General features: G+C 36.5%; 3 protein-coding genes across 3 annotated transcripts; 1 reads left to right on the top strand and 2 right to left on the bottom strand.

Moving 5' to 3' along the window:
• Positions 1 to 314: 314 nt before the first annotated feature.
• Positions 315 to 5,780, bottom strand: LOC113740777 (DUF21 domain-containing protein At2g14520). Its single transcript, XM_027268301.2, has 11 exons — positions 5,455 to 5,780; positions 4,771 to 4,847; positions 4,554 to 4,637; positions 4,148 to 4,261; positions 3,929 to 4,015; positions 3,612 to 3,751; positions 3,421 to 3,508; positions 2,425 to 2,498; positions 1,625 to 1,752; positions 1,290 to 1,546; positions 315 to 1,199 (listed from the first exon to the last, which is right to left on the bottom strand). The coding sequence occupies exons 1-11, from the start codon at positions 5,699 to 5,701 to the stop codon at positions 1,056 to 1,058; spliced, it is 1,440 nt and encodes a 479-aa protein (XP_027124102.2). The 5' UTR covers positions 5,702 to 5,780; the 3' UTR covers positions 315 to 1,055.
• A 1,001-nt stretch (positions 5,781 to 6,781) lies between these two features.
• Positions 6,782 to 13,023, bottom strand: LOC113742393 (uncharacterized). Its single transcript, XM_027270231.2, has 5 exons — positions 11,112 to 13,023; positions 9,237 to 10,226; positions 8,405 to 8,630; positions 7,699 to 7,841; positions 6,782 to 7,304 (listed from the first exon to the last, which is right to left on the bottom strand). Exons 1-5 carry the CDS (start codon positions 12,711 to 12,713, stop codon positions 6,999 to 7,001), a joined length of 3,267 nt encoding a protein of 1,088 aa, XP_027126032.1. The 5' UTR covers positions 12,714 to 13,023; the 3' UTR covers positions 6,782 to 6,998.
• A 3,273-nt stretch (positions 13,024 to 16,296) lies between these two features.
• Positions 16,297 to 23,863, top strand: LOC113741174 (M phase phosphoprotein 10). The gene is made up of 13 exons (XM_027268654.2): positions 16,297 to 17,184; positions 17,326 to 17,390; positions 19,938 to 20,067; positions 20,237 to 20,353; positions 20,460 to 20,597; positions 21,208 to 21,276; positions 21,395 to 21,436; positions 21,596 to 21,664; positions 22,096 to 22,167; positions 22,245 to 22,298; positions 22,391 to 22,532; positions 23,183 to 23,245; positions 23,335 to 23,863. The coding sequence occupies exons 1-13, from the start codon at positions 16,447 to 16,449 to the stop codon at positions 23,349 to 23,351; spliced, it is 1,716 nt and encodes a 571-aa protein (XP_027124455.1). The 5' UTR covers positions 16,297 to 16,446; the 3' UTR covers positions 23,352 to 23,863.
• Positions 23,864 to 23,991: the final 128 nt, after the last annotated feature.

The following is a 23,991-nucleotide window of genomic DNA, read 5'->3' as shown; positions in this document are numbered from 1 at the left end:
TCATCGGTGCTGCTTTGGCAACCATTAACAAATACTATTTTGGTAAACTGCATTTCCATAACTCTGATTAGAGCGAACACTAGGGACAGGAAACCAGGTCACGGCCTTGACAAGAATTTCACTTCATCATGTGGACTGTGGTTAATCCGTGCAGATATGTTTAAGCTGATCAATTACTTTTGCTGCTCAAGCTTCTTAGGATTCCAGAGTAAAATACAACTTACATCACTTCAGCTTAGAAATATCAGTCAGACTACTCCTCACCACAGATGGTTGCATGATATCAAGCTGAACTTCTCCTGGCAAGTTGGAAATTAATGTAATATGAAATTTGATTGAAAATTTCTGATAGGAGAAAGCAAAAGTTTCAGATCTTAATTACAAGGTCATATGGGGATTGCTATCAATCATAGAACAACAGATTCCAGAAGTTTTTTTTTTCTTTTTCCTTTTGTTTTCTGGAATTTATACATGGCAGTGTTGAATAAGTAGACTTTTTCTAACTAAAGGACTATAAATTTCTAACAGTGCTCTAGCTTTACATGATAATCGAAGTTACAACCAAAATAGAAGCAAAATTTTGAGGCTTGAGAGATATGTGGCTTCACTTCTATGGACAAAGTCAAGCATGAACTGAGATTGCAAATAAGAAAATATGAGATGCATCAAGTTTTGCAAAATTTCATCCCTTCTTTTTGTGTGGAGTACAGGAAAATTGAATCTTGAGGACAAGTCCTATGCTGCAATATATGACCATATACAAAACATGAATTACTCCTACTTCGAAAAGTTTTGCTCGATGGCTACTTCATTTCATGATGCATCTGCTCCCCAGGGGAGTCCTATTCCATTCCTTCTCTCTGCCATGCTTCCGTGCCAAAAATGAAAAACACTTATGTTTTCCAGCAGCATAGATTATAGTCATCTTTTCTTCTTACTCACTTTTCTTTGTGTACCAACTCAAGAAATCAGCATAGACTCTATAGTTTTCTTTGCTTCTTACTCACTAATTTTTGTGTACCAAGAATCAAGAAGATTTCGGTTGTATTAGTAAACTAGGGAAGTAATTTGATTGTACTTCTATCACTAAATTCAGTGCTCCCATATCTTGCTTCCTGATCGTTTAAAATCCTTTGTGAGGAGCTGCCGAAACCGGAGCGAGATGAGCCATGATGATCCATTTCATCATAGATGTCCTCCTGAACGTCAGTATACAAGGGATATGTTTCTTCAGAGATGAGTAGAACAATAATATATTAAAATAGTGGGGAAAAAAAACCAATCCTTACTTTCAGTAACTCCTCAATGACATCTTCCATGGTAATTATACCAACGACTTCCTCTTCTTGAGGGACTGTCAAAAGAGGGTTATCACTTATATTCAAGATCTCTGGGTGTGATTCTCCAGACCATCTCCTACTCCTTGAGTTTCTTCTTCTGGAAACATTGTCATTTCCAGGCAGAGTCTTCAGCATCCTCAGTGATCTTTTGAAGCTTCTTTCCCCCAGAAGGCTTTGACCATGAGCTTCCAACCTTATTTCTCTTTCTGAAGATGAAATCTCTTTCAATTCAAGATCTTTAAGAAAGAAGTGAATGCAGCTTCTAACATGCAGGTGGGACTAACCATTATCAGGGGGTCTAAAAGCCGGCTTCTCGAACTTCCCAGTTTGTGGTCTAGTGACTACAGCCATGTGGCTTAGCCCTCTCTGAAACTGATTCAATAATTCAACTAACAGCATTGTTTCTGGCACCCTAGCAGGTCAATGATTAAACTTTATCCCATAACGTGGCAAATACGCATGTAGTATGAATCATTAGTCAAAGAATATCATTGAAGAAGTTGATGGATGAAATTCAGATACACCATGACAGCACTCATCTAGATGATCAGCTCCAAATGTACGTTGAAATAACTACTTCATACAACTAAGTTATGCCAATGAGGGAAAGCAGTATGTATTCCTTCCCCTATTTGAATTTCGAATCTAACGTCTATGGAATTCAAATCTTTGTTATGTCTGTAGAAATCAGCACTGGAACCTAAAACATCTGTTCAAGGAACATAAATCCAAATTATATGAAATCCAAATGCAGTGTGTATGAAAATTTTCTGCTGTGCTTGGACAAATCATCAGTGCACAGTCATTCTGTGTGAGGATCAAACACAAGTACAGGAAGGAGAGGGTAGAAAAGCATTATAAGGACCATCAGAATATCAGATACAATGGATGATCAAATCAGACAATACAAGTTAGTAGCTTCCTTTTTATCTTATTATTATTATTTTTTTGCTGCATTTATTGGGCTCACAAATACAGTGTAAACAGAGTTTGAAGTTTCTCTTTTCAAAAATATATTACAAAAAATTTCTTTCTAATTCATTTAGTCGAACATTTTATGAGCTCAATTGAATGATGCAGATACCTTGGAATAGAGCGGATCGTGATGTTCTTTACTGTTACTTCCTCTGCTGGATTCATAGTAAGTAAGTTTTTCACCTGCAGTTTACATTTATCATATGAACAACAAGCACAAAAGAAAGATCTCCAGATTTGCACATTCTATAGTATTATCTTAACCTCGAGTAGAACATGATTAATGGATGACAGTGAGGAACTCTTGCTCATCAAACTAGAAAATGAGAAGCATCGGATTTGGAAATGTAAAATTTCAACTATATGTACTTTTTAGTATTGATATTTCAGGACCAAAATCGATGAAATTGGACACCAATAAAACTAGTTGACTTTCTCAAATACTACTTGTAATGGTTCAAAGACTCGGCGAGACTAAGACGAATCAGCCGAGTCGTCACCGGAAGGGCTTCCCGAACCGATACCGGGACGAGATGATTTTGAGATAATGAATCACCGAGAACTCGTCCGAGACATCTCCAAGACGAATAAAAAAGGCCAAGTCACCCCGATTCATCCCGAGCCATCTCAAATCAGTTCGAATATTTATTATTTTTGCTAATTTTTTAATTATTTTTTATCATTTTTTTTACAATTTTTAGGATATTAAATATTTCAAAAAATTGCATCTCGCCGAAACCGCGATCGATATGCCGAGACCGATGTGGAACGGTCCAGACCAATGTTGAACCATGCTTGTAACTTTCATCATTCAGGCATTGTTTTACAGAGTATTCCATGGTAAATATGAGGTGTATCAGTAAAAAGGAAAACAATTCTACAAGATTCCTGTTGCTAGAGTACCTGGAGTATTCAAAGGTCAGAATATCCAACATTCATCATTGTCAGTATCAAGGACAAGCTATTACAAAGAGTAGGAAACTACAAAGTCTAGCAGACACCCAAAGAAGAAGGAAAGAAGCAGAACTTGGGGAACATTACTATTTTACAATGACAAAGACAAAAAGGGAAACAAAAAACCAAAGAAGTTGCAGTAGCATATTACCAGAATAAGTCCTATGATATGGCTTGGATGGTCATGGTATACTGGCACCCTGCTATGTCCCTTTACAAGGATCAAGTTTAACAAATCCCTGCTTGCACAGTTAAAATGTTAAACATCTCTACTAAGGCTTTAAAAAAAATCTTTTTTTTTTAATACAGGTTGCAACTTATGAGTCGAAATATTGGTCCTACCTGTCAAGTTTTGCGTTGATGTCAATTGAAAAAATTTCAGATGCAGGTGTCATTGCATCTTGGGCTGTTTTTTCAGTGAGTTCAAGTGCGCCTTTGATAATTGATACCTCATGATGTGATAAGTCACCACCTTTCCCAGCCTATTTCATTCCGAAATGAGGAAACTTTCTTGAGCATGGTTTTGGATCCATACAATTTGGACGACAAAGCAGGAGACAAAAGGTGGTATCCACTCATGATTTCCTCTACATATGTAGATTACAGCATTGCCACAATATAAAACAAAAGAATCCTGTTGAATCAGGAATAAGCAGTACCTGATTTCCATGCAAGTCAACCAGTGTTTTCAACTCAGCCCGACGATACAGCGCAATACGCCCTCTTCCTAGCAGAAAGTCTAATAGCTGACACAGATATTTCACTATAAGTTGGTAGTCGAAAACTATATATCGAGGAGTAAATTTAACACTTCAGTTATGACTTAAATTAGGAGGTTCACTGGAAAGACACACATGAAATTAGGACAACTAGGGAACCTTGCTGATAGGATATGCAGCAGGAAAGCAAATCCAGACAAGTAAATGGACAGCAGGAGCCATAGCTGCACCGGCCACCAAACCATGCTTGGAACACACAGAATGTGGTATAATCTGCATATGAAATGTCCTTTTAAATCAGAACAATGAATGATATACTAATTTGTTATTAAGGATTTGCACTCCAAGTACTTTGTGTATTGGCCTCTTTTGGCCCTACCTTAGCTTTTATTCCCTTATCTTCACTGCAGGAGAGGGAGAAGAAGCAGAAGAAAGACAAAGGGTAATATATCAAACACCTATTAAAGTATTCTATCAAGTTCTGGAATACTAAATTTTTATCTTTCTGACAATTTATCAGGTTCAATATAAGTCGGTGCTATCCGGAATCCAGAGAGGAACTTACCTCACTAAAAATAAGTATTAGTGCTGAAGAAATAAGTATTGTAGCTGTTTCTGGGACCAAATGATGAAGCAAAATAGGAAGTGCCTGAAAAATTGAATTTAATCAACTTGCTTCAAGTCTTGGCACGTTGGGGGAAAAAAGAAGAAAAGAGTACAAATATGAGGCTATGTAGCTGCACCAATTTAGTGTGTGCATCCAATATATATTTATGCCATACCTCCACAGCAAAGGCTTTGCTGATTAAAAGTGTGCAGAGCAACAGATGGCGTCTCTTGACAAGAGACAATATCCTTCCTGTAAGAGTGTTTAGGCACCATGTATAAAACAAGCACTTCAATGATCAAGAAATGCCTAAGAAATTGTTAATAAGAAATTGCAATAATAAGCTTTTTAAACTCCCTACTCAATCATAGAACTAAGGAGTTTATAAGCTAGATTTTTGCATCAGTTTATAAACTTTCCATTTGTCCCTCTGCACTATATACCTTCTTAGGCTGATGTGCTCAATAATTTTAGCCTCCTGAAGAGAAAAAATGAACGACTTTCATTTCTTTTTATCTTGCTAACTCCATGTGTGGAAAAATGGCTAAAAAAGACAAAAAGGAATGGAGCGTTTGTCGATTTTCCCTGTCTAGCACTTAATGCTGTGATGGCCTTTGTCAGTGTTTTTCAGCTAGATAATCAAACAATCAGCTGAACAATCAGAAGTTCAAAATTACGCATATATAGTCAGGTATTTCGGGTTACAAGTCAAACAGTAGTCATCAAAGAAATAAAAATTGGATTCGAAATCAATAATTCGACATGGTATTTGTGGAGCAGCAAACAAATTAAGGAAAAAGGACATCATCTACAAAGTGGATTTCGGTGGCAGAAACAAGAGGGGTCGAAATGAACATACTGGCGTAGAGACGACTCTTGGATACACCAGACTTCACAAGAACTTCAAGATCAACTAGATCCATAGACATGTACCCCAATGTAAGGCCATTCATCAATCCAGAAAACAACATTAAAATAATGACTACTAGAATCTGGAAAAAGAAATCTGAACCACAGCATTTGATATACTTCTTCACATGATGATTCTCTACATAGTTATCAAAGTTCATCTTTGCCTTTCTTGGCTTCCAACTTCTCATGTGCATTCCTCATGATCTTGTCCCTAATTATAGTACCAAGAAGAATCATTTATTTCTCAAGGCTAATGAGCATTTAGTATTTAGAACTTAGGTAATCAATTGGACAAAACTGCATTAATGGGGCGACAATTCCAAACCTTGTATAACTTAAAAGCAAAGTTCAACTTGACTGGCGTAAAAGCAGAATATTATGGAATAATCCCTTGTAACAAATGGCTGAAACCAATTATTTGAACTGAAAACAGTTGTACTTTTGATTGAGCTTTTTGTTTCTTGTGCCTGCTGCTATATACACTCAAAGCTGCTCATTGTTTGTTGAGTAAAGAGTTCAAATGATAGCAGCAGAATTGTATGCATTGCATTTGGATCATATCACTTCTATTCATTCACTCTGACCCTTTTTGCGTTTCTGTGAACAATCCAGAAATGATTTGAAAAGCTTCAAATTGCACGAGAGAACCAATTGGAGAATAAAACAAATGTTAGGGGCCATTAGTACAATGTTCTCCTGATCAACATGGCGATGCCCGTCAAATATTGTTGGACAGAATAATAAATTCAACGAATAATTAATTACAATTCGTTCATAGTTCTGTGCTTGGCAAACCATTTAAACAGGTTTTTTTAGAATTCTGCCAAATAAGTTAATGGGCTAAAGCGCTGAAACTGCAGTGAGCAAGTTTTAATCTTAGGCTGAGCTACCAAAGAAAGTTGAAATAGGCAAAAAAAGGTAATTGCTACCAAAGTTGAAACTGCAATAGCCAGAAGGATTAGTTGTCAAGCATGTTGCAAGATGACAATAACTATTACCTATGCACTTAATTGGATATTCCAATATCCAAAGTACATGTAACATCTACTTTTCATACAAAGACCTGCTGAATATTCTTCGGTCAACAAATGTTCAAAAGGAAGATTTCCAATTCATACTTCACATGGTTTACAAAATGTCATTTCTGAAAGTTACATATCAATCCACGAAAATTAGTAACCCTCTATCCCATAACAATATTACAATGCCTCATCTTTACTCTCTAGAAAAGAACATCAAAGTTGAAGATAAGACATTTTGCTGCAAATCCTATGTAAAGGAAAAAAAAAAAAGAATCATTATTGTTATTTAGTATAGCGTTCCAAAGAATACAAAGAGGCTCAAGAATAAGGATACAGAAAACGTGCAACAACATTTTGAGACCAAAGTCTGGCCAGGTCTGGCTAATATATATACAAAGGTACAAGAATACTCTAGGTGTAAGGGTTTTAGAGGTGATACCAAGAACGTCTAGAAATACAATGCAAGAATTCACAAAGAGGTGCTTGGCAATGAACCCATTAAGATGACAGTATTTTTGTCTTTAGGACCCTCTTTATGTCCCTGGGACATCTGTGGCGTTGCCTTCGAGAATAATCCAGAAAGAAATCCATCACTTGCATCTGCTGACTTTAAAGTGCGAAACATGTCACTGACAAAACCGCGCCTTATCCCAGCTGTGATTCCCTTGGCCTCCTCAGGCTTAAGACGTGCACCACAAGGACAAGTCTCTATTCTTCTGAAGCAATGGCTGTGGAAAACAGAGTCACAAGATCTGCATCTCTCAACCTCTCCACCCTGTATAACGAAATGTCAAAATTTACACATTAGCAAAGACATGCACACAAACAGATATACATATGTACACTTATTTGATTACATTCTTCAGATTTGTTAGAAGTGGGGCAAATCAAGATTGCTCAGCAACAAACTTGGCAGCACTGAGCTTTCATGAAGAAAAAGAATATTAACAGTCAAAAAAGATAATTATGTGACAAGCAATTTCATAGCAAGATCGGTCTTGGTATTCTCAAAACTGCCCTGAGAGAATTATGCAGATTCTGAGTTGGATTGTCGTCCGCTGCCTTAATCCCTCTAGATGAAGATCATGTCTTCGGTGTGGTGACAAGGGCCAGACAAAAGGAAGGTATCAACATAGATGCAGAAAAGCAAAATAAGACTATGCACATACCTGAAAAGGAAAAATGAGAGATGATGGATCATTACAAGCTTGCCGAGCATTACAAGGTATTCCCGAGTCACAGCAAATGAGGCATTGTTCTATGATGTGTTCCTGGATTTTTTTTGAAACTGTTTCTACAATCACTGGTAATGCTGTAAGAAGCACATCAAATATCATAAGAAACAAGAAACAATTAAATAGAGATAATCCATATACTACTACAAACAATAACATGGCTGACTATGAGCTAGTTCTTTATGACACACAACAATACCTAGGCAACTAGTTAGTTTGACCTAAACGATATTGCACACATGACAATCCCTTGGCCACAAGTGGGCTTCAACCAATTGATTCTCTGGGACAGTTTAACAAAACAATATCAAAGTACTGAAGGGATAACGAGATTCTAAATCCAAAATAGGGAAACAAAGGTAGCACAACTTAATTCAAGTCTGCAGCCTATGTAAAGCTGCATGGGATGAGGCAAGAGGAGCTGGAGAGAAAACATGGAAAACAACGGACTGAATCCTAATCAGTTGGAGCCATGTGATTGTCTGAGCACAATTTAGAGGGAGGCTATTATTCAGCAGAATGATACAGAGTTACTGAAAAGATATCACGACTTATGTATAATTTACCAAGACTGCATGCCTGACCCTACATATCTATTTAGAAATCAAAAGACATAACAAATTTGTCTTATAATGCTAACCTGCAAACATGCCCTTGGAGAGATCAATGAGATCTCTAAGTGCAAAGAAGTCATTACTTTCAAGAAGATATCTACGAGATCCAAGACCTTTATTAATGGACCCACGGAATGGGCACCGAACATATGGAAGCATAGCTCCTATCTTTTTTCTAACGTTTGTTACATGTTGCAAAGCAGGGACTCTCGAGAATAGGAACGGGTTAACTGCACTGACACAAAGCATTGGCTGCAAGGAGGAAAATAAGTATTAAGTGTGAATCCATTCTAATAAACATATCAAATATCAATATGGCAGTGGAAGCAAATTATTCATTTATTTCTAAAGCTCCTACACGCACCACAAGCACTAGCCTTAATTTCAACCTGGATCCTGATTCCTGAATGGTGTGAGATGCTACCACAAAAAATTGCAAAGTTCAAAACTTGTACTCAATCAAGCAAAGGGGAGCAATTCCCTCCTGCTAAGTTACACAAATTGTTATGATTGATTATTCACCAGAAATTTTCCTAACTGAAGACCAAAAATACAACTATTGATACAATCCTGCATCTATAGCTACAAAGAGTCTTTTTATTCTGATGTCTTCTGAAGCAAGAATTGCCCTTCTATTTTTCATCAAATAATTTCTTTCCATGTGTCAGAACTAGCAAACTAGTAGTCTGCTATCTAAACATATAGAAATCAAGGTGTGGCCCTTTTAGCAAATGTATGTCACAGAGAGAGAGAGAGAGAGAGAGGGAGGGAGGGAGGGAGACCCAGTGTTACATCAATAAAACAATCCAAACATTCTGTTTTATTCCAAACAAAAGAATTTGAAGATTTTCCAATTACCTTGTCAAGGATAGAATCCAGATAAGATTTTGCAAGCTGTGAAACTGGGTATTCAGCAAAGTCCCACAGATGCAGAACTCTGGCAGGCAAGACAGCCGTGTCATTACTATGGCATGATGAGCAGAATAACTGCCCACTGTACTCACAAAGTCGGGGTTTGCCCCATCCAAGCGTCTGTACAAGTTCCTTCATCCGATTTTTTCCCTCATCGAAATTCTTGTGGCAACCAGCACAGATATTATGTTGAGCATCTAGCATCTGTTTTACAGACTTGTGAGGCCAGACTTGAACTACAAGAGATATAGTGCTCCCCAGCATGGAAGCATTCTCTAAATCACTGCCTTTGGCAGGCAGTTGTGATTGTGATAAGGGTGTAGCATTTAAAGGAGAACTAGGAATGGCTTTTGATGGGTCTAAGAAGCGTATCAGAGGATTGAGAGTGCTGGAGGAAATATTGAAGTCGATAACAGATTGTAAACACTCCTGGATCAGAACACTTCTCTCAGCAATGACATCTGGAGAAGCATTACCAAAAATCTTTCTAGATTCTCGATCAACAGAGGACCAAGGAGGAGGAAGAATCAAGCCTTGATCAGCAAAGAGCTTCTTTAATTGGTGGTAGAGAGCATAGAAATCACGATATCGGCGCTCAACTTCCCAGGTTTCTTCTCCATTCCACGCTCTTATAATATAGACCGTGTATTTTTTCACACCAACCAATCTTTCACTAAATGAAACATCACCTTGCTTCTGCCGGGCACCTACAACCTCTAAACCATCAATCCTCAGAGGAAGATGAATCAGAGGGTAGGCATCATCTGTACCAGAAGTGGAAGCAGTAGAGCCACCATCTCTTGAGGGTACAGGTATCTGGGGTTGAAATGCAGTCCTACCCTGAGTTAATTGAGCACCATGAGACTTGCCTGTATCAAGTAATATTTCTTCCATATCATGAACCATCTCATCATAGAATTCTTTACAATTTCCTCTCTGCATCACATTAGAGAGAAGAAAAAAGAAATGAGTCATCTTGTACAAAGATAGGAAAGCCACTAAATCCCATCCCAAAAGAAGAAGATGACAATCTAGACTCTAGAATGAAATAGGCAGCCTGCACTAGCAGAAGAAAAGCAGATCTATACTCCAGATTCCAGCCCCCTTGAGAACACAACTACCAAGAGGAAAAAGATAATGCAAGTAAATCATCCAGATGTCTCATGCCTCTCAGAAACTCCAATTTGCATTTTGCAATTTTACAAAAGCTTAAGAAACCACTATGATCAAATAACAAGTTGTGCAATCTCAGCAACCAAATTAAATCTACATTAAGCATTGGCCTATAAACAACACATTTACAGTACATAGAGTAAATAGACAATACAGACCTAGCCACTTTACTCCTTGAACAGTTCACAAGAACGCTAAATTTCCAACCTTCCGTTCAAACAGAATCCAGCAGAACTTCCCTTTCCCACATGAACAGACAAAGGGCAGTTCAAGCAATCGAGAAGTAAATACTTGAGAAAAGCAACTGCCCCTAGTTCCTTCTTATACAACCACATAACTAGGTATGGGGAAAACTTACTTCATGGAATATTTAGTTTGTTCATGATGCGTAAATTTCCAGATATGTAGAGAAGCACCATTATGGGCCGAGGAGAGAAACACTGATTGATGATGCATGCAAAAGCTAATATTACTTAATTTGTTACTAAATGATTGTCCGCATTCAATAACTATTGAACACGTCTATACATTTAACATGCTTCCAATCACCAATGGATGCCCATAAAGGGATAAAATACAGTGCAAACACAGTAAGCCTCAAACAGTCTCAAATTTATGATTGATATAGGAAAGAGAATAACAACAGACCTTAACTGCTGAAAAGTGATCTTCAAAGTGATTGAATAAAACAGGTGGATTCTCCATGAACCCATTCGTTTCATTCTCAGCCGGCAATGATGATGAGCACGTGTTATTCTCCATAAAACCTTTGTCCTTTCTATCCTCAGTATTTTTTCTTGAAAGTGAAAAGGATTGATTATCCACATTATGAGATAGAGGGTCACAAACTAAGTTTCTTTCCTCCAACTTCACTTGCTCCAAAACAAAATCATCAAGATTGCTAGTTACTTCCCCTTTGTTTGCACATTGATGCACTTCTTCCATTTCAGGGTTCTGCATACCCAAGGTTATACCTCGAGGGTTCTCTTTTGTTAGAGAACCCTGATCTAATCCATTAGCACAACTGATTTGGTAATCTTCATCAGAAACGCCTTTCCCATCTCCTTGCTCTGCTTTATCAAATTTCATATCTGAAGTGTGTGAAGATGAAGCATTCACAGACTCTGATGATTCACCATTATCATATATCTGATGGTTGGTTCTTGGAATATCTACCACCTCTTCCTCCTGCTCTCTATAACCAGAGACAAAATGTCCAGTGCTATTAGCAGAAGCTGAATCCAAATAATCAATTTCATTACCAGCAATCTGTTGTTTCTCATCACGATATCCATCGTGTACCATGGTATTCACAACATTTCCCCGAGTTTCTTGCATAAAATCATCCCAATCATCTGATCCAAAGGCTACTGCTGAAGTCATAAACAATTCATTTTCGTTTTTACTAATTCCTTCTCTACTTGAATATTGTACATTGTTCATGCTGTACAAATCAGCCTTTGTCCCACCATCTGAACCACCACCAGACATAGAATCCTCACCTTCAGAATGCTCATACCTTGATGAGCTCTCATCTTCATCAGAGCATCTCCCGTCATGCCCTCCATATGATTCTGACTTAGATGTTGAACCTGACCCTTCCAAGCAACCATCCACTAATTCAACACCTCTACTTGACCTAAACTCCTCTTCCTGATTACCATTTACCACCTCTGAACCCTCTCCAATGTCTCCACTTGAACCACGACTAACCCCTAATCTAATCAAATTCCCATCATTACTTACTCTATTGACATCTTCATGAATACCCTGATTTCCCCAAGAATCTTGATTTCCCATAATCCCCATTTCATCATTTCCCACCAAGCCAACCTCATTGTTATTCACTAAAACATCAGAATCTTCATATAAATCCATCCCCTCACTCATCCCCAAAAACCCATCGAAATGTTCTTCGTCACTTCTCTTTTTCCCATCAAAAAATCCATTTCTTGAATGACTACTACTACTAGCAGTACCAGGATCACTACTAAAACATGATAATTTCATGCCAACACCAAGATTCTTTAAATTTCTATTTTCACCCCCAAGTTTGAAACTTTTCAAAGACCCAAATTCAGAATCAGCAAACTCATAAACTGAAGAACCAGAAACACTGGGAGTTCCCATAGCTGAATTAGCAATACCTCTCAAACTCCGATTCACCGCAGGATGAGTAGGCTGACGACTTGTCCTCTTCTTCACTGTCTGATTTCTGACCTTCCCAAGGCAGCAACTCATCACCATCATCCATTTGATCCTACCTTGATGAAAAGGCAACCCCAGATGATAATTTCTCCTCAGACCCCCTGCTCACAAAATTCAAAACCCACAAACGATTTGATTGAAATTTAAGCAAAGATTCAATAACAAAACTTGATAAAACCTGTGCAGATGGGGTCTGAGAATTGGGGGAGTGAACAGATTTGGGAAAAAATAATAGACGAAGGCTATCATTATCTTAACAAGAACAAATCAGTCATGATTTGATTAGTAAAATTACACAAAACCCCCCTCAAATTTTTAGATTGTTTTGACTTTACCTCAATTTTGAATAATTGGAGGTTGTTGGACAAGCAGCATAGTAGAAGACTGGTAGTTAACTTTTATTTTTTTGGTCTAGTTTTTAGTTTTTTCTTCTTTATTTTCTTTTCCATTTTATTTTACATTATTCAATAGCAACCCAAACTTTTTGTTAAAAGGAATAGATATTCAATTGAGATTATTTTATCTTTTAAATTTGCATAAAATTTTTTTAGTAAATTAGGAGATTGAAAATGTCATATCTTAAATTTTTAATAAGCTTGTCTAATGAGTATTTGTAACAGGATATAAGCACTAATTTTTTAAAAAGTAAAATTAAGTTGAAAATTAGAAATTAATAAATTTCTTATTTGATAAATATCCAACAAATTGTTAGAAAATTGTAAACAACTAGTTAACAAAAGTAGAATGATAATAAAGTAAAATACGAAATGATAAAAATGGGAAAGTGATTATCACTCCTTGTATAAGTTTTCAACAATTTTTTATTTTTAATTATATTTTCATCTCATATAAACAATTTAATAAACATTACAATAATGCATTATACAAAATAAAATTTTCAAAAGATTGCAATTATTATGTCAAAATAATCTTTTTCAAAAGACTACAATTATTATTTATAAAACTCTATTTCTTTTGCAATTTTTACAAAATTACATTCAAAAAAATAGTTATGTGCCATTGACAATATTTAGAGTGTCTATGATATTAAAATTTTCCAAATTATATCCAAACTAGTCCTTTTTTTCTTGTAAACTTATTAATTAGATATTTATATTTAAAAAAATGTAAAATTATATGCAATTTACAAGTATTTAATCTTTTTTCATTTTATACATTTTTTGAATATTTTACTGACTATTATTCTTAATATTCGCTATCTACTTTTATTTAAAACCTTTAAACCCTAACTAGTTCAGATGAAAAAATTTGAACAGAAAAGATAAGAAAGGAAGGACAAGTTGATATGAAAAGAAGAAAAAGTTAACTTGTCAAATATTTTTGAGAGATTTTCATAGGATAGGAAAGAAAGAAAATAAACAAATTTAGAAGGATAAAATATCTACTACAGTTTTAAAAAAAGGGATAATTTCAGAAACCTCCTCAACTGACAGTCTCAATCACCTCCCCTGAAGTTTGTAAATTCTCAGCTACCTACCCTAAAACTAAGTAGATGATGTCAAATTCAACCCATTTGAGGTGGACAATCAATATAAAATATGTATCAGCAGAGAGAAAATAAAAAAATTTCACCTCTGCCCTCAAGATTGTCATTAGTGAGGATGTTTATGTTGAATAGTACAAAGGCTTCTAACAAGTATGAAATTTCAGAGGGTGTATGTGAAACTGATGGAAAAAGGCAAGGATGCTATTACAATTTGTCTTCTGCTTCATGCCAACGGCCCTTTGTCCAGTACAATTTAACGGTCAAAAGAATCAGTAATCTTGCCTGCTTCTCTATTTAATTGCAAAGTGGAGTTGTAACAGATAACAATGCATATTGTTGGGTTGTGGCTGAGGTAAAACAAAAGTAAACAAAGAAGTATAAGCTGAACTAGCTACAAACAGATGCACATGGCTTCTTCAAGCCTGGTAGATTCATCATGGAATTCTCCAACTTCATTTTCAATAAGAAACAGATATTGCCTAAACTTCAAGTTAATCCCAGTTAAGTTATGAAACTGATTCTTAGCCATTTACAATCTAGTTATCAGATGCGGTCCTTTTCAATTGGCAACATTAAGCTGCATCTCTTAAACAGAATGTATCATCTTTTGTTGTTTGGTTGCGAATGAGTTTTTCATCTATGTTTGAAATATTACAGTGAATGTATGATTAGGTAATCTAAGATTGTTTTATTTTCTTCACTGACTACCCTTGTGACTAAAATTCCTTTAGGAGGATGTCAACAGAGACGAGATTCTATCCATTGAAGTAAAGCCGGGATGGAAGAAGGAAACAAAGATAACATTTCCTGATAAAGGGAATGAGTAGTTCAACGAGCTTCCTGCAGATCTTGTATTTCTGATTGAAGAGAAGCCTCATAACATATACAGGAGAGATGGTAATGATCTCATCATGAAATATACAGTGACGCTAGCTGAGGCATTAGGAGGGATAACAGTAAACATCACAATGCTGGATGGACGCGAATTGTCAATCCCAGTGAATGACATTATCAGTCCTAGTTATGAACTTGTGGTTGATAAAGCGGGAATGCCTATTGCAAAGGAGCCCCATAATAGAGGTGATTTGAAGATCAATTTTGAAGTTAAGTTTCCAACAAAAATGACAACTGAGCAAAGAGCAGCGATCAAACGTGCTTTAGGAGGTTAATATCGTTTAATGTTAATAGCCCATAGATATCGTGTTGTCAGCTTTGGCATTTATACTGCCATCAGATCACAGCTTTCTAACAAGTTGCAGCCATTATGTATAGAATTTAAGTACTGTAGTTATTAGTGTTTAGATTTAGCAGCATGGAAGATACTTTTGCTTTCAGTTCTCTTTGATTGGGTTAAGGCACTTGCCTATTCACACAGGGAGAGATGAAAGAACGCTGAAAAAGAGCAACTGTCTGTACTTGAATTAACTAAAGAACGAACCATGAACTTTGAATTTCTGGAAGGATGATAATTCAGCTTACAAAGAGGAAAAATGCAGTGTTGTTCATATTCTCCAGATTCCACCATAAACCAGAAGGTGGGGATGAAAATGTATAAGCTGATATAACCCTGAACTATGCAAAAATAATACTAATGGCAATGAAACATCATGAATCTTGCTAAGAATAGAGAGGAAATTTGGATCGCATCTGATAACTAGATTGTAAATGGCCAAGATATTGCCTTTTCTCTAAATCGAAATTAGGAATTCATTTTGTATCCAAATTCCAGTTAAGTTAGTTAATCCTATGTATTACTCATTTCACTAATTATTTCATTGCACTTTTCAGAATATATTATAATTACTGAGGATATTTCTGTCAATTCATCATCCATGATGTCACAATTGGGGCCCAATAATCTGACAGGGGAGGTAGCTGAGAATTTACAAACTTTAGGGGAGGTGATTGAGACTGTCAGAAACCTCAGGGAGGTATATGAAATTATCCCTAAAAAAAATTTTCGACCAAATTTGGGAGGAAAACAAAAGAAAATTTGAGCCAAACAAAAGAAACTGTTAAAAGCCTACCGATACTTTTTAAATACCTATCTTACCCTTAAAAAGTCATTACATGAATTTATATACCCAAAATAGTTCCATTTATTTTCAAAGCTCCCAAACAAATCACTTTTCTTCTCTTCTTCTTTTCTTTTCTTTTCTCTCAAATTTAGGCGGTTTCTCATCCTTTCCTTTCTGTCCTAAACTCACAAACTAGCTATAAAACCCCTAGTGCACAAAACCCCACAACCAATAACCACCGGACTCAGCCATGCCAACCGCCGCCGTCACCGCCGGAGACGGCCCAGAAACCGCGGCGGGCATAGAAGCCCTCCGGAAGCTAAAATCTACCGATCCACCATTATATCTCTCTCCATCAGAAGACCTATCTAAAGCTGCTCGTTTAGCTTCAGAATACTTGTTTTCTTCTCTTAAACCCTACACCCCAAAATCCCCGTTTTCGCACCTTTTAGTAAATGGGTTCGACGCTGAGCAAATTTGGCAGCAAATTGACCTACAAACACAGCCGTTGATATCCTCCCTCCGCCGCCAAGTTAAAAAGTTTGAGAAGAATCCTGAAGAAATCAGGAATTTGTTTAATTTAGGTGAAAAAGATAAGAAAAATGATGGTAATGACGTTGGTACTATCAGTAATGGTGACGAAAAGATGGAAAATGAGGAGGGTTTTGATGAGTTTGAGGATGAGGAGATGGAGGGGGATGATGATGATGATGATGATGAGAAGGAGGAGGAGGAGGAGGAGGAGGAAGAGGAAGAAGAGGGCAATGCGCACGAGGGGAAGGAAGAAGATGGAGGAGGGGGAGGAGTTGAGGATAAGTTTTTGAAGATAAAGGAGTTGGAGGAGTATTTGGAGGAGGACGAGGCAAGGGAATACGGGTTGAAGAAGGAGAAGAAGCAGGGGAAGAGGGATCAGGAGGATGACAACGACAAGGAGGGAGATGATGAGGGTGAGGATGACGATGAGGATGAAGAAGAGGAGGATGACGAGGTGAGTGAACTTTTGAGAAGTTGTAGCATAATTTGGGGAAAGTTTTCATCTTTAGGGTAGTTTTTGGGGTGTTTCATTTTTTATGTTATTTGCTTTCAACTGCTCTAACTTTTTTTTTTTAACACTCGTTTATTTTTGTAGCTAGGAGTAATGGGGGTTGATGTTGGAGAAGATGATGAGAGTGGAGAGGAGTTGGAAAACGCCAGGTTTTATACCTATTTTTTGGTTTTAATTCTTTCTGTTTCTAGTTGTAAATATGTAGTTTTGTTGTGCCTGTAGGGTGAGGAGAGCTAGTAATCGCTTTAAATTTTGTAGATTTAAGTTCTTGAATAACAGCGTGTTGAAAAAAAAAAAAGGAAAAAAAGTGGTTTGAATGAAGTGGTAGAGAAGATATCAGTTTTTTATAGGTAAATCTTCAAGGTTTGCTGGATTTACAGACCACATGGATGTTAAGTTATTGTTTCTGGACAAGGGGTCAAGTTTTGTGTTCATTAAAAATTGTTTCTGCAAGGTGCAGTAATAACATCAATCTGCCTCCACATGGGTTTTAGAAAGCTGGAGGCAATCCAGTTTTAGGGTATTTGACTGCTCACCATTAGCCCCTTATGTGATGGTTAACTGATGCATCTTTGTGCATCTCAATCAGAACTTCTGTATCTGCAGCTAACGCTTAGCTAATAAGATAAAGCAAATTAAAATAGAAGATACCTTTCATGTTAGGTTTTATGTATTTGTATTTGTTCAGCTCTTTGGCTTGGTATTGGAATCGTTGTGGAGGGCAAGGCTGTCTTGTATTTGGGGTCATCTGCATGTAGATGGTGCCCATTCCTCCACAACAAGCAAAAAGAACCCAACAGATAACCTGATTGTACGGTTGTACCCTTCTTAGTTGAGAGAAATGTCAGAAGGAAACCACATTTTCAGAAGAAAACTTAGCTTTTACTTATAAGTGTAGATTTTTTTTTTATTTCCTTTTTGATTTTTGGGTAAGTAACATTTCCCATCTCATCTTATTCTAAGCTTTCAAAATTTCCATTCTGGCATGTCCATCTCTTGTTTATTTTTTTTTTAAAAACCGTTCAGCTTCCTGCTTATCTTGATACAAGATCTAGTGGATGATTGTGAGAGAAGTTCCTCTTACTCATTAAACATGAGAACTGTTACATAAGATATGTACTGTCTGCCACACTGCTGAAAGAAATTGCAGAAAAATCCAGGCTTTGTAATTGCATTGTAGTGAATGATCATTGGAGCTAAGTACTTTAGATACATTTTTACAGTATTATGGATTCTTAACGTAAGATGCCATACTCATGTAAAAATGGGTGTCGGCTAATCAGTTAACCAATGAGAGCTGCTCTGTGTTCCCGACAGTATGAGGAAGAAAATTTTCTCTAATATTGTTAATCAAGGATTAATGTGTATATAGTTTATAACTAAAACTTCATGCATATCCACCGATGAGCATTAAATGTCATAACTTATTGCAAATCGGTTCTTGTTTCAGCTTATAGGTATCATGAGGGGCCTTCTGGTTACAATAGCATCTTTAATGCATCATTAGGTAAAAGCTCATGCGTGGCAGGGGGGAAAATCTGCAACTGAGATTGCTTGCTTTGTGGACATGATGTATGCAAATGATTAAATAAGAGTTGGAAGGTAGATGCTTTTCATGAATGCTGACTAATCAATGACTAGAAACCTGCAGAAGCCATACAGTATGAAAGAGACTGATCATTCATTTGACATCAATTTTTGTCCCCAGGCTTCATGTTTGGCCTCCAACAGAAGCACTTATTTTAGACGTTACAGATTTCTTCTTTTTGAATGCCTTTTGTTCTTCTTTTGCCTTGCCTACTTGCACCTTTGTCCCTGTCTCTGTCTCTTTCTCTTTCTGTCTCTCTCTTTCTCATGTGCACAATCTTATCCAGTTGTGTGCTGGCTACAGATGAGCCCTCTACTTTGGAGAATTTAAACTTTTGGCATTTCCTCTAGTTTTCTTCCTCAACCATATTATCACATCACCAAGTAACTTTCTGATCTTAGCCTGTGATCACAATTTCATTTAGCTATGGCTTGTTTTTCAATTTGCTTGACCAAGCTCAGGTAGGACATTAGGAACTGTGATGAGTCAATTTCAGGCTAATTGTAAAGTGCATAGCCATCAGTGGAAGCTTTAAGGACTTTAAACCTGGAATTGGATGTTCTGATATTAGTTCAAATTCACGTCTTCCTTAAAAGATATGAGCAATTTGAAAACCTGTCTTTCTTGTTAGTGAACTGATTATGCTTAAAGTCCCCTTTTTCCTCAAGATACTGCAGATTCTAAGTTTGTTAAAAAGGAGCTGCTATATTTATCTTTAATGGATGTTAAAGAGCATGGTGGTAGAAGGTCTATGCCTTGTATTCAAGTTCTTACAGATGCATGCCTTTTTTCCTTTATTTTCCCCTCTTCTCTTTTTGCTTGTTTCTACATTTGAATAGCTAATTGGTGATTGCAACGTACTAGTGTCATAATCTATTAAGTCATGATATATGTCGCTGCTTATTGCTTTGGTCTCTTGTTCATTGAGCTTCAGAGGGTACCTTATGCATTATCACTGTACTTTTTTATCGATTGTTATACCTTGAGGCTGTATTTTTCCTTTTTGTGCATTTCTTCAGTTTTTCTTAGTATACATTTTGGTTTCTCTTTGTTTGTGTTTAATTTAAAAACTTTGAACAGCTCTCATTTCTGTACTTGCAACTCATAGATATGAAGACTTCTTTGGTGGTAAAGGGAAAATGGGTCAGAAGAGAAAATCTAAGCTTCTTCATGGATCTGATAACTTGGACATGGACGGGGAATTGAGTGAAGAATCAAGTGATGATGAGAAGAATCAGGTAAACAATTGTTTCTTCTCTTACTGAGGAAAAAAAGCTGGAAAGAAAAATAAGAATGGATTCATTATCTGTATCTTAGTCACGTGCACATTGTTGCCTCCTGTCAACAATCCATATGTCCTTGCTGTTGTAATTATTGATTATTCAAGGAATTTGTTTTCCTCTTTAGTTACAGAAGAAACAGAAGCTTTCCACTCATGAGAAAGAGCTTGAAAAACTCCGTTCTACAATAGAGCAGATGGAGAAAGCGAACTTAGAACCAAAGACCTGGACTATGCAAGGGGAGGTATTGTTCTTAGTTTCTCAGCATAATTATCTTCCATCAAGCAATGTAGATCTAGTGATGCATTATATGCCTGATAAGTCCTGAGCCATATAGTCTATGATCACAGGTAACTGCTGCTAAAAGACCAAAAAACAGTGCATTAGAAGTTGATCTTGATTTCGAGCACAATGTGAGACCTGCCCCAGTTATTACTGAAGAGGTTACTGCATCCCTGGAAGAATTGATTCAGAAGAGGATCCTTGAGGTGAATTTCTCTTCTGACAGTTGCGATATTTGTTTATTACAATTTAAAATAGTGTACGTGCTTGCTTCTTCGTAGATGGATTGATTACAATGATTTTGTTGTAGCAGTTGGTTTTCTTAGAAATGAAAATGAACCTCAGAAGTGAGTGTTCTCCTTATGCTTATGCCCTTTTTTTCTTAATGCCTTTAAATCTGTTTCCCCTGGGTGTGCATGGTTTGAAGTTTCTGGACTCCTAGTTTTATGTAAATCTTTAATACAATGTGCCATGACAGGACAGCAGCTAATGTCTTTGGGTTAGTATATGAAAATTGAACTGGACAATCATTGATAAAGTATGTGATTGAATGACAAAAAAGGATGGAGAACATGTATGTCTACTATTGGCTTGTGTTAGTAACTACCACAGGGGCAAAGGATATATTAATTGTCTGTTTGCATATTTGTACCATCTGATTTGTGTCTGTATGTGTCTCAGTTCCTGTATCATTCTTTTACTTCTAAAACATATTGCTTCAAGGAATTGATGATGTTGTTTTATCTCCGTTGAAGTGCTGATGTTCACTTTCTTCTTCTTCTTCTTCTTCCTCCTCTTCTATATTTTTTCCCTTAGGGGCGCTTTGATGATGTTCAGAAACCTCCTACTTTACCATCCAGAGCTCCAAGAGAAGTAAAAGAATTGGTAATTGTATTTCGTGCGAGTTTTCTTCTTCCTGTAAGGTGGATATTCAATGATATCATCCTTAGTAAGTTAGATTAACATAAGATATCTGTGTTTTTTTTCCCCCAATAATCTGCAGGATGAGAATAAAAGCAAAAAAGGCCTTGCTGAAATTTATGAGGTTAGTATAGCTGAAATTGTTGTTACCTATCTTATAGAAATCTATTGGCTACTGTTGATGCAACATTTACCTTTACATGCATGTGTATATACTTTTCTCTCAATCTGGATTATTCTTCTATGCTAACATGATAACATCGTCGTTTTCCTATCAATGCAGGAAGAATATGTCCAAAAGTCTGGCCTGGTTTCAACAGCCCTTTCAATCTCAGATCAACAAAAGAAAGAAGTACTTCCTTGCCCTTTACCTCTGCTTCATAAAATCAACACATCAGTCTCTATTCAGCTTTTCTGCCAATTTCTTTGTTAATGCATATTTAGATAGAATGTATTGAGTATAATGATTATTACAAGTAATTTTTTTTCCCAGTTCTTTGAACAATATTTTTTGACTTTTAGGGAAATCTTTCTTTGTTTATTAGTACAGTTATTAAGTTAAATGTAGGATTCAACTTCACTCTTTATAATCTGATGCTTGAGTTCTAGTAAAAGGCACCAATTATACAGCAGGTATAGAGCTGCACACCTTCAATTCTGTTGCATGAAGGAACACTGTACTTTCCTTGCATAGAAATCGGAAAAGGTTCAAAGATATAAATAATATTTGGTGTTCAACTTCTTTGTGATCTCTATTTCCTCTTTCTTTTTGTGCATATTCAGGCAGGTATGCTGTTCAAAGAACTGTGCTTAAAGTTGGATGCTCTATCACATTTTCACTTCACTCCGAAACCGGTATGGTTTCTGCTATAATACATCGTATAGCATAGAAACCTTTTTATGCTACTTACATTTGACTTTGATGGGGGTAGGTCATAGAAGATATGTCTATACAAGCCAATGTCCCTGCACTGGCTATGGAAGAGGTATGTTTTGCTGTCTTAAAAAAGTTTATCATCCGCAGTTCATAGTTTTATAACTTGGGGTGAAATTGAGTTATTTACTTTTGTAATTGTAGATTGCACCGCTGGCGGTCTCTGATGCAGCCATGCTGGCTCCTGAGGAAGTTTTTACTGGAAAAGGAGATATTAAAGAAGATTCAGAGCTAACACAAGCAGAGAGGAAGAGGAGGAGAGCAAAGAAGAAGCGGAAATTTAAAGGTCAGATTTGCATAACTGCTACAATGGAGGTCAAAGAATCGGAATGAGGGAAACTTTTAGGATCCAGTCATGATATATGAGAACAAAAGATTTAACATTTTCTTAAAGTTAAACTTTGGCGATATCTCTTTATTTTACCTCTTTTTCTTGATCTGAGTTAATTAACTGATTGTGTTGTTTGAATCTTTATATGAAGATCAAAATGGAACTTCCTCTTGAAACCATCCTGCTTAGTACTAGAGCATACTTGGTTTGGGCAGTTGGTCCTTATGGCGGACAATATGCATAACTGGAATTTCCATTTGATTCTTGAACCTCTTCCCTTTTTTTTTTTAAGTTGTTCGGGTAGATAGAGGCTCTTCTAAGATTTTCTTCATCTATATGTTCTGTCTGTCTCCAATAGGAAATTCTGTTCATTGTGTCTTGGATTTTGAATGTGATTAAGATGTTTCTATCGTTTCTTGAAGTGTTGGCTGTTTCTTTTGATGGTTGGAAGTCTTGTGTTGTATGATTGAATGTGCTGGATAGTCCTGCTAATGGGTTTCTGAAATGTTATATCTATGTGCTATTGGTGCATCTTTTCTAATTATCTTTAATTAATTCTCAATAAGTTCCTCTTCATGACTGTTTTCTGGACAACAAAATCGCAGCTGTGGCAGCAAAAAGGATGACAAACAAGGCACAACACAGCTCACTGCAAAATCGTGTCGATGGTAATTATTCTTTCGTATTTCCTGGTGAATTTTTATTAAAAAGTTTAGTTTCAGAATAATTATCTTATCCGCTTTTCTTATAATTACAGGAAATGAAGAATCATGAATCAAGTCAACTTTGATGTTTAAAGAGCCCTATCTTTTGGTATCACCTTAAGTTGGCAGTTTTATTTGGGGACTGCAATGAGCTTCCAACTTATGGACTTGACAACTGTCTTCTTCTGGTTCTTTGTTTATCGATTACTAAAATTTTCTCCCAGTTATGGAAGGCAGCCAGAGGCAAGATAATGCAGAATTCAGAGAAGCTAAAGGTAATATACGAGAGAAACAGAAGACCGAAGACACAGGAAGCAATCAAATTGCGCCGCATAATACTCGACAATTGTTGTTCGCCTAAGTATATTTTCAAAAAAAAAAAAAAATTATAGCATGAGTAGGTAAACCTGTATACCTGTGGATGAAATTGATTAAGCGTATACTTATTATTTCACAATAACCTTTTCATTGTTCGATAGACGTGGCAAAGTTACCTTCATAATGAAGGTACAAGTACATTTTCAATGCATCTAGGAGAATTTTTCTTCTGTATAAATATATGCCGATAATGTCTTGACTAGAGTTGTTAAACGAACCGAGCTGTTCGTTAGCTCGACTCGTCTAGGCTCATTCGTGTTCAATAACGACTTGTTCAAAATTTTTTGAGCCGAGTTGGAACAAATATTTTGGCTTGATAAGTAATAAAAAGA

The sequence above is a fragment of the Coffea arabica genome, chromosome 4e (genome assembly GCF_036785885.1).
Source record: "Coffea arabica cultivar ET-39 chromosome 4e, Coffea Arabica ET-39 HiFi, whole genome shotgun sequence".
Classification (NCBI taxonomy): Eukaryota; Viridiplantae; Streptophyta; class Magnoliopsida; order Gentianales; family Rubiaceae; genus Coffea; species Coffea arabica.
The sequence above is the reverse complement of the archived record's forward strand: the minus strand, read 5'-3'. Positions and strand labels throughout refer to the sequence as shown.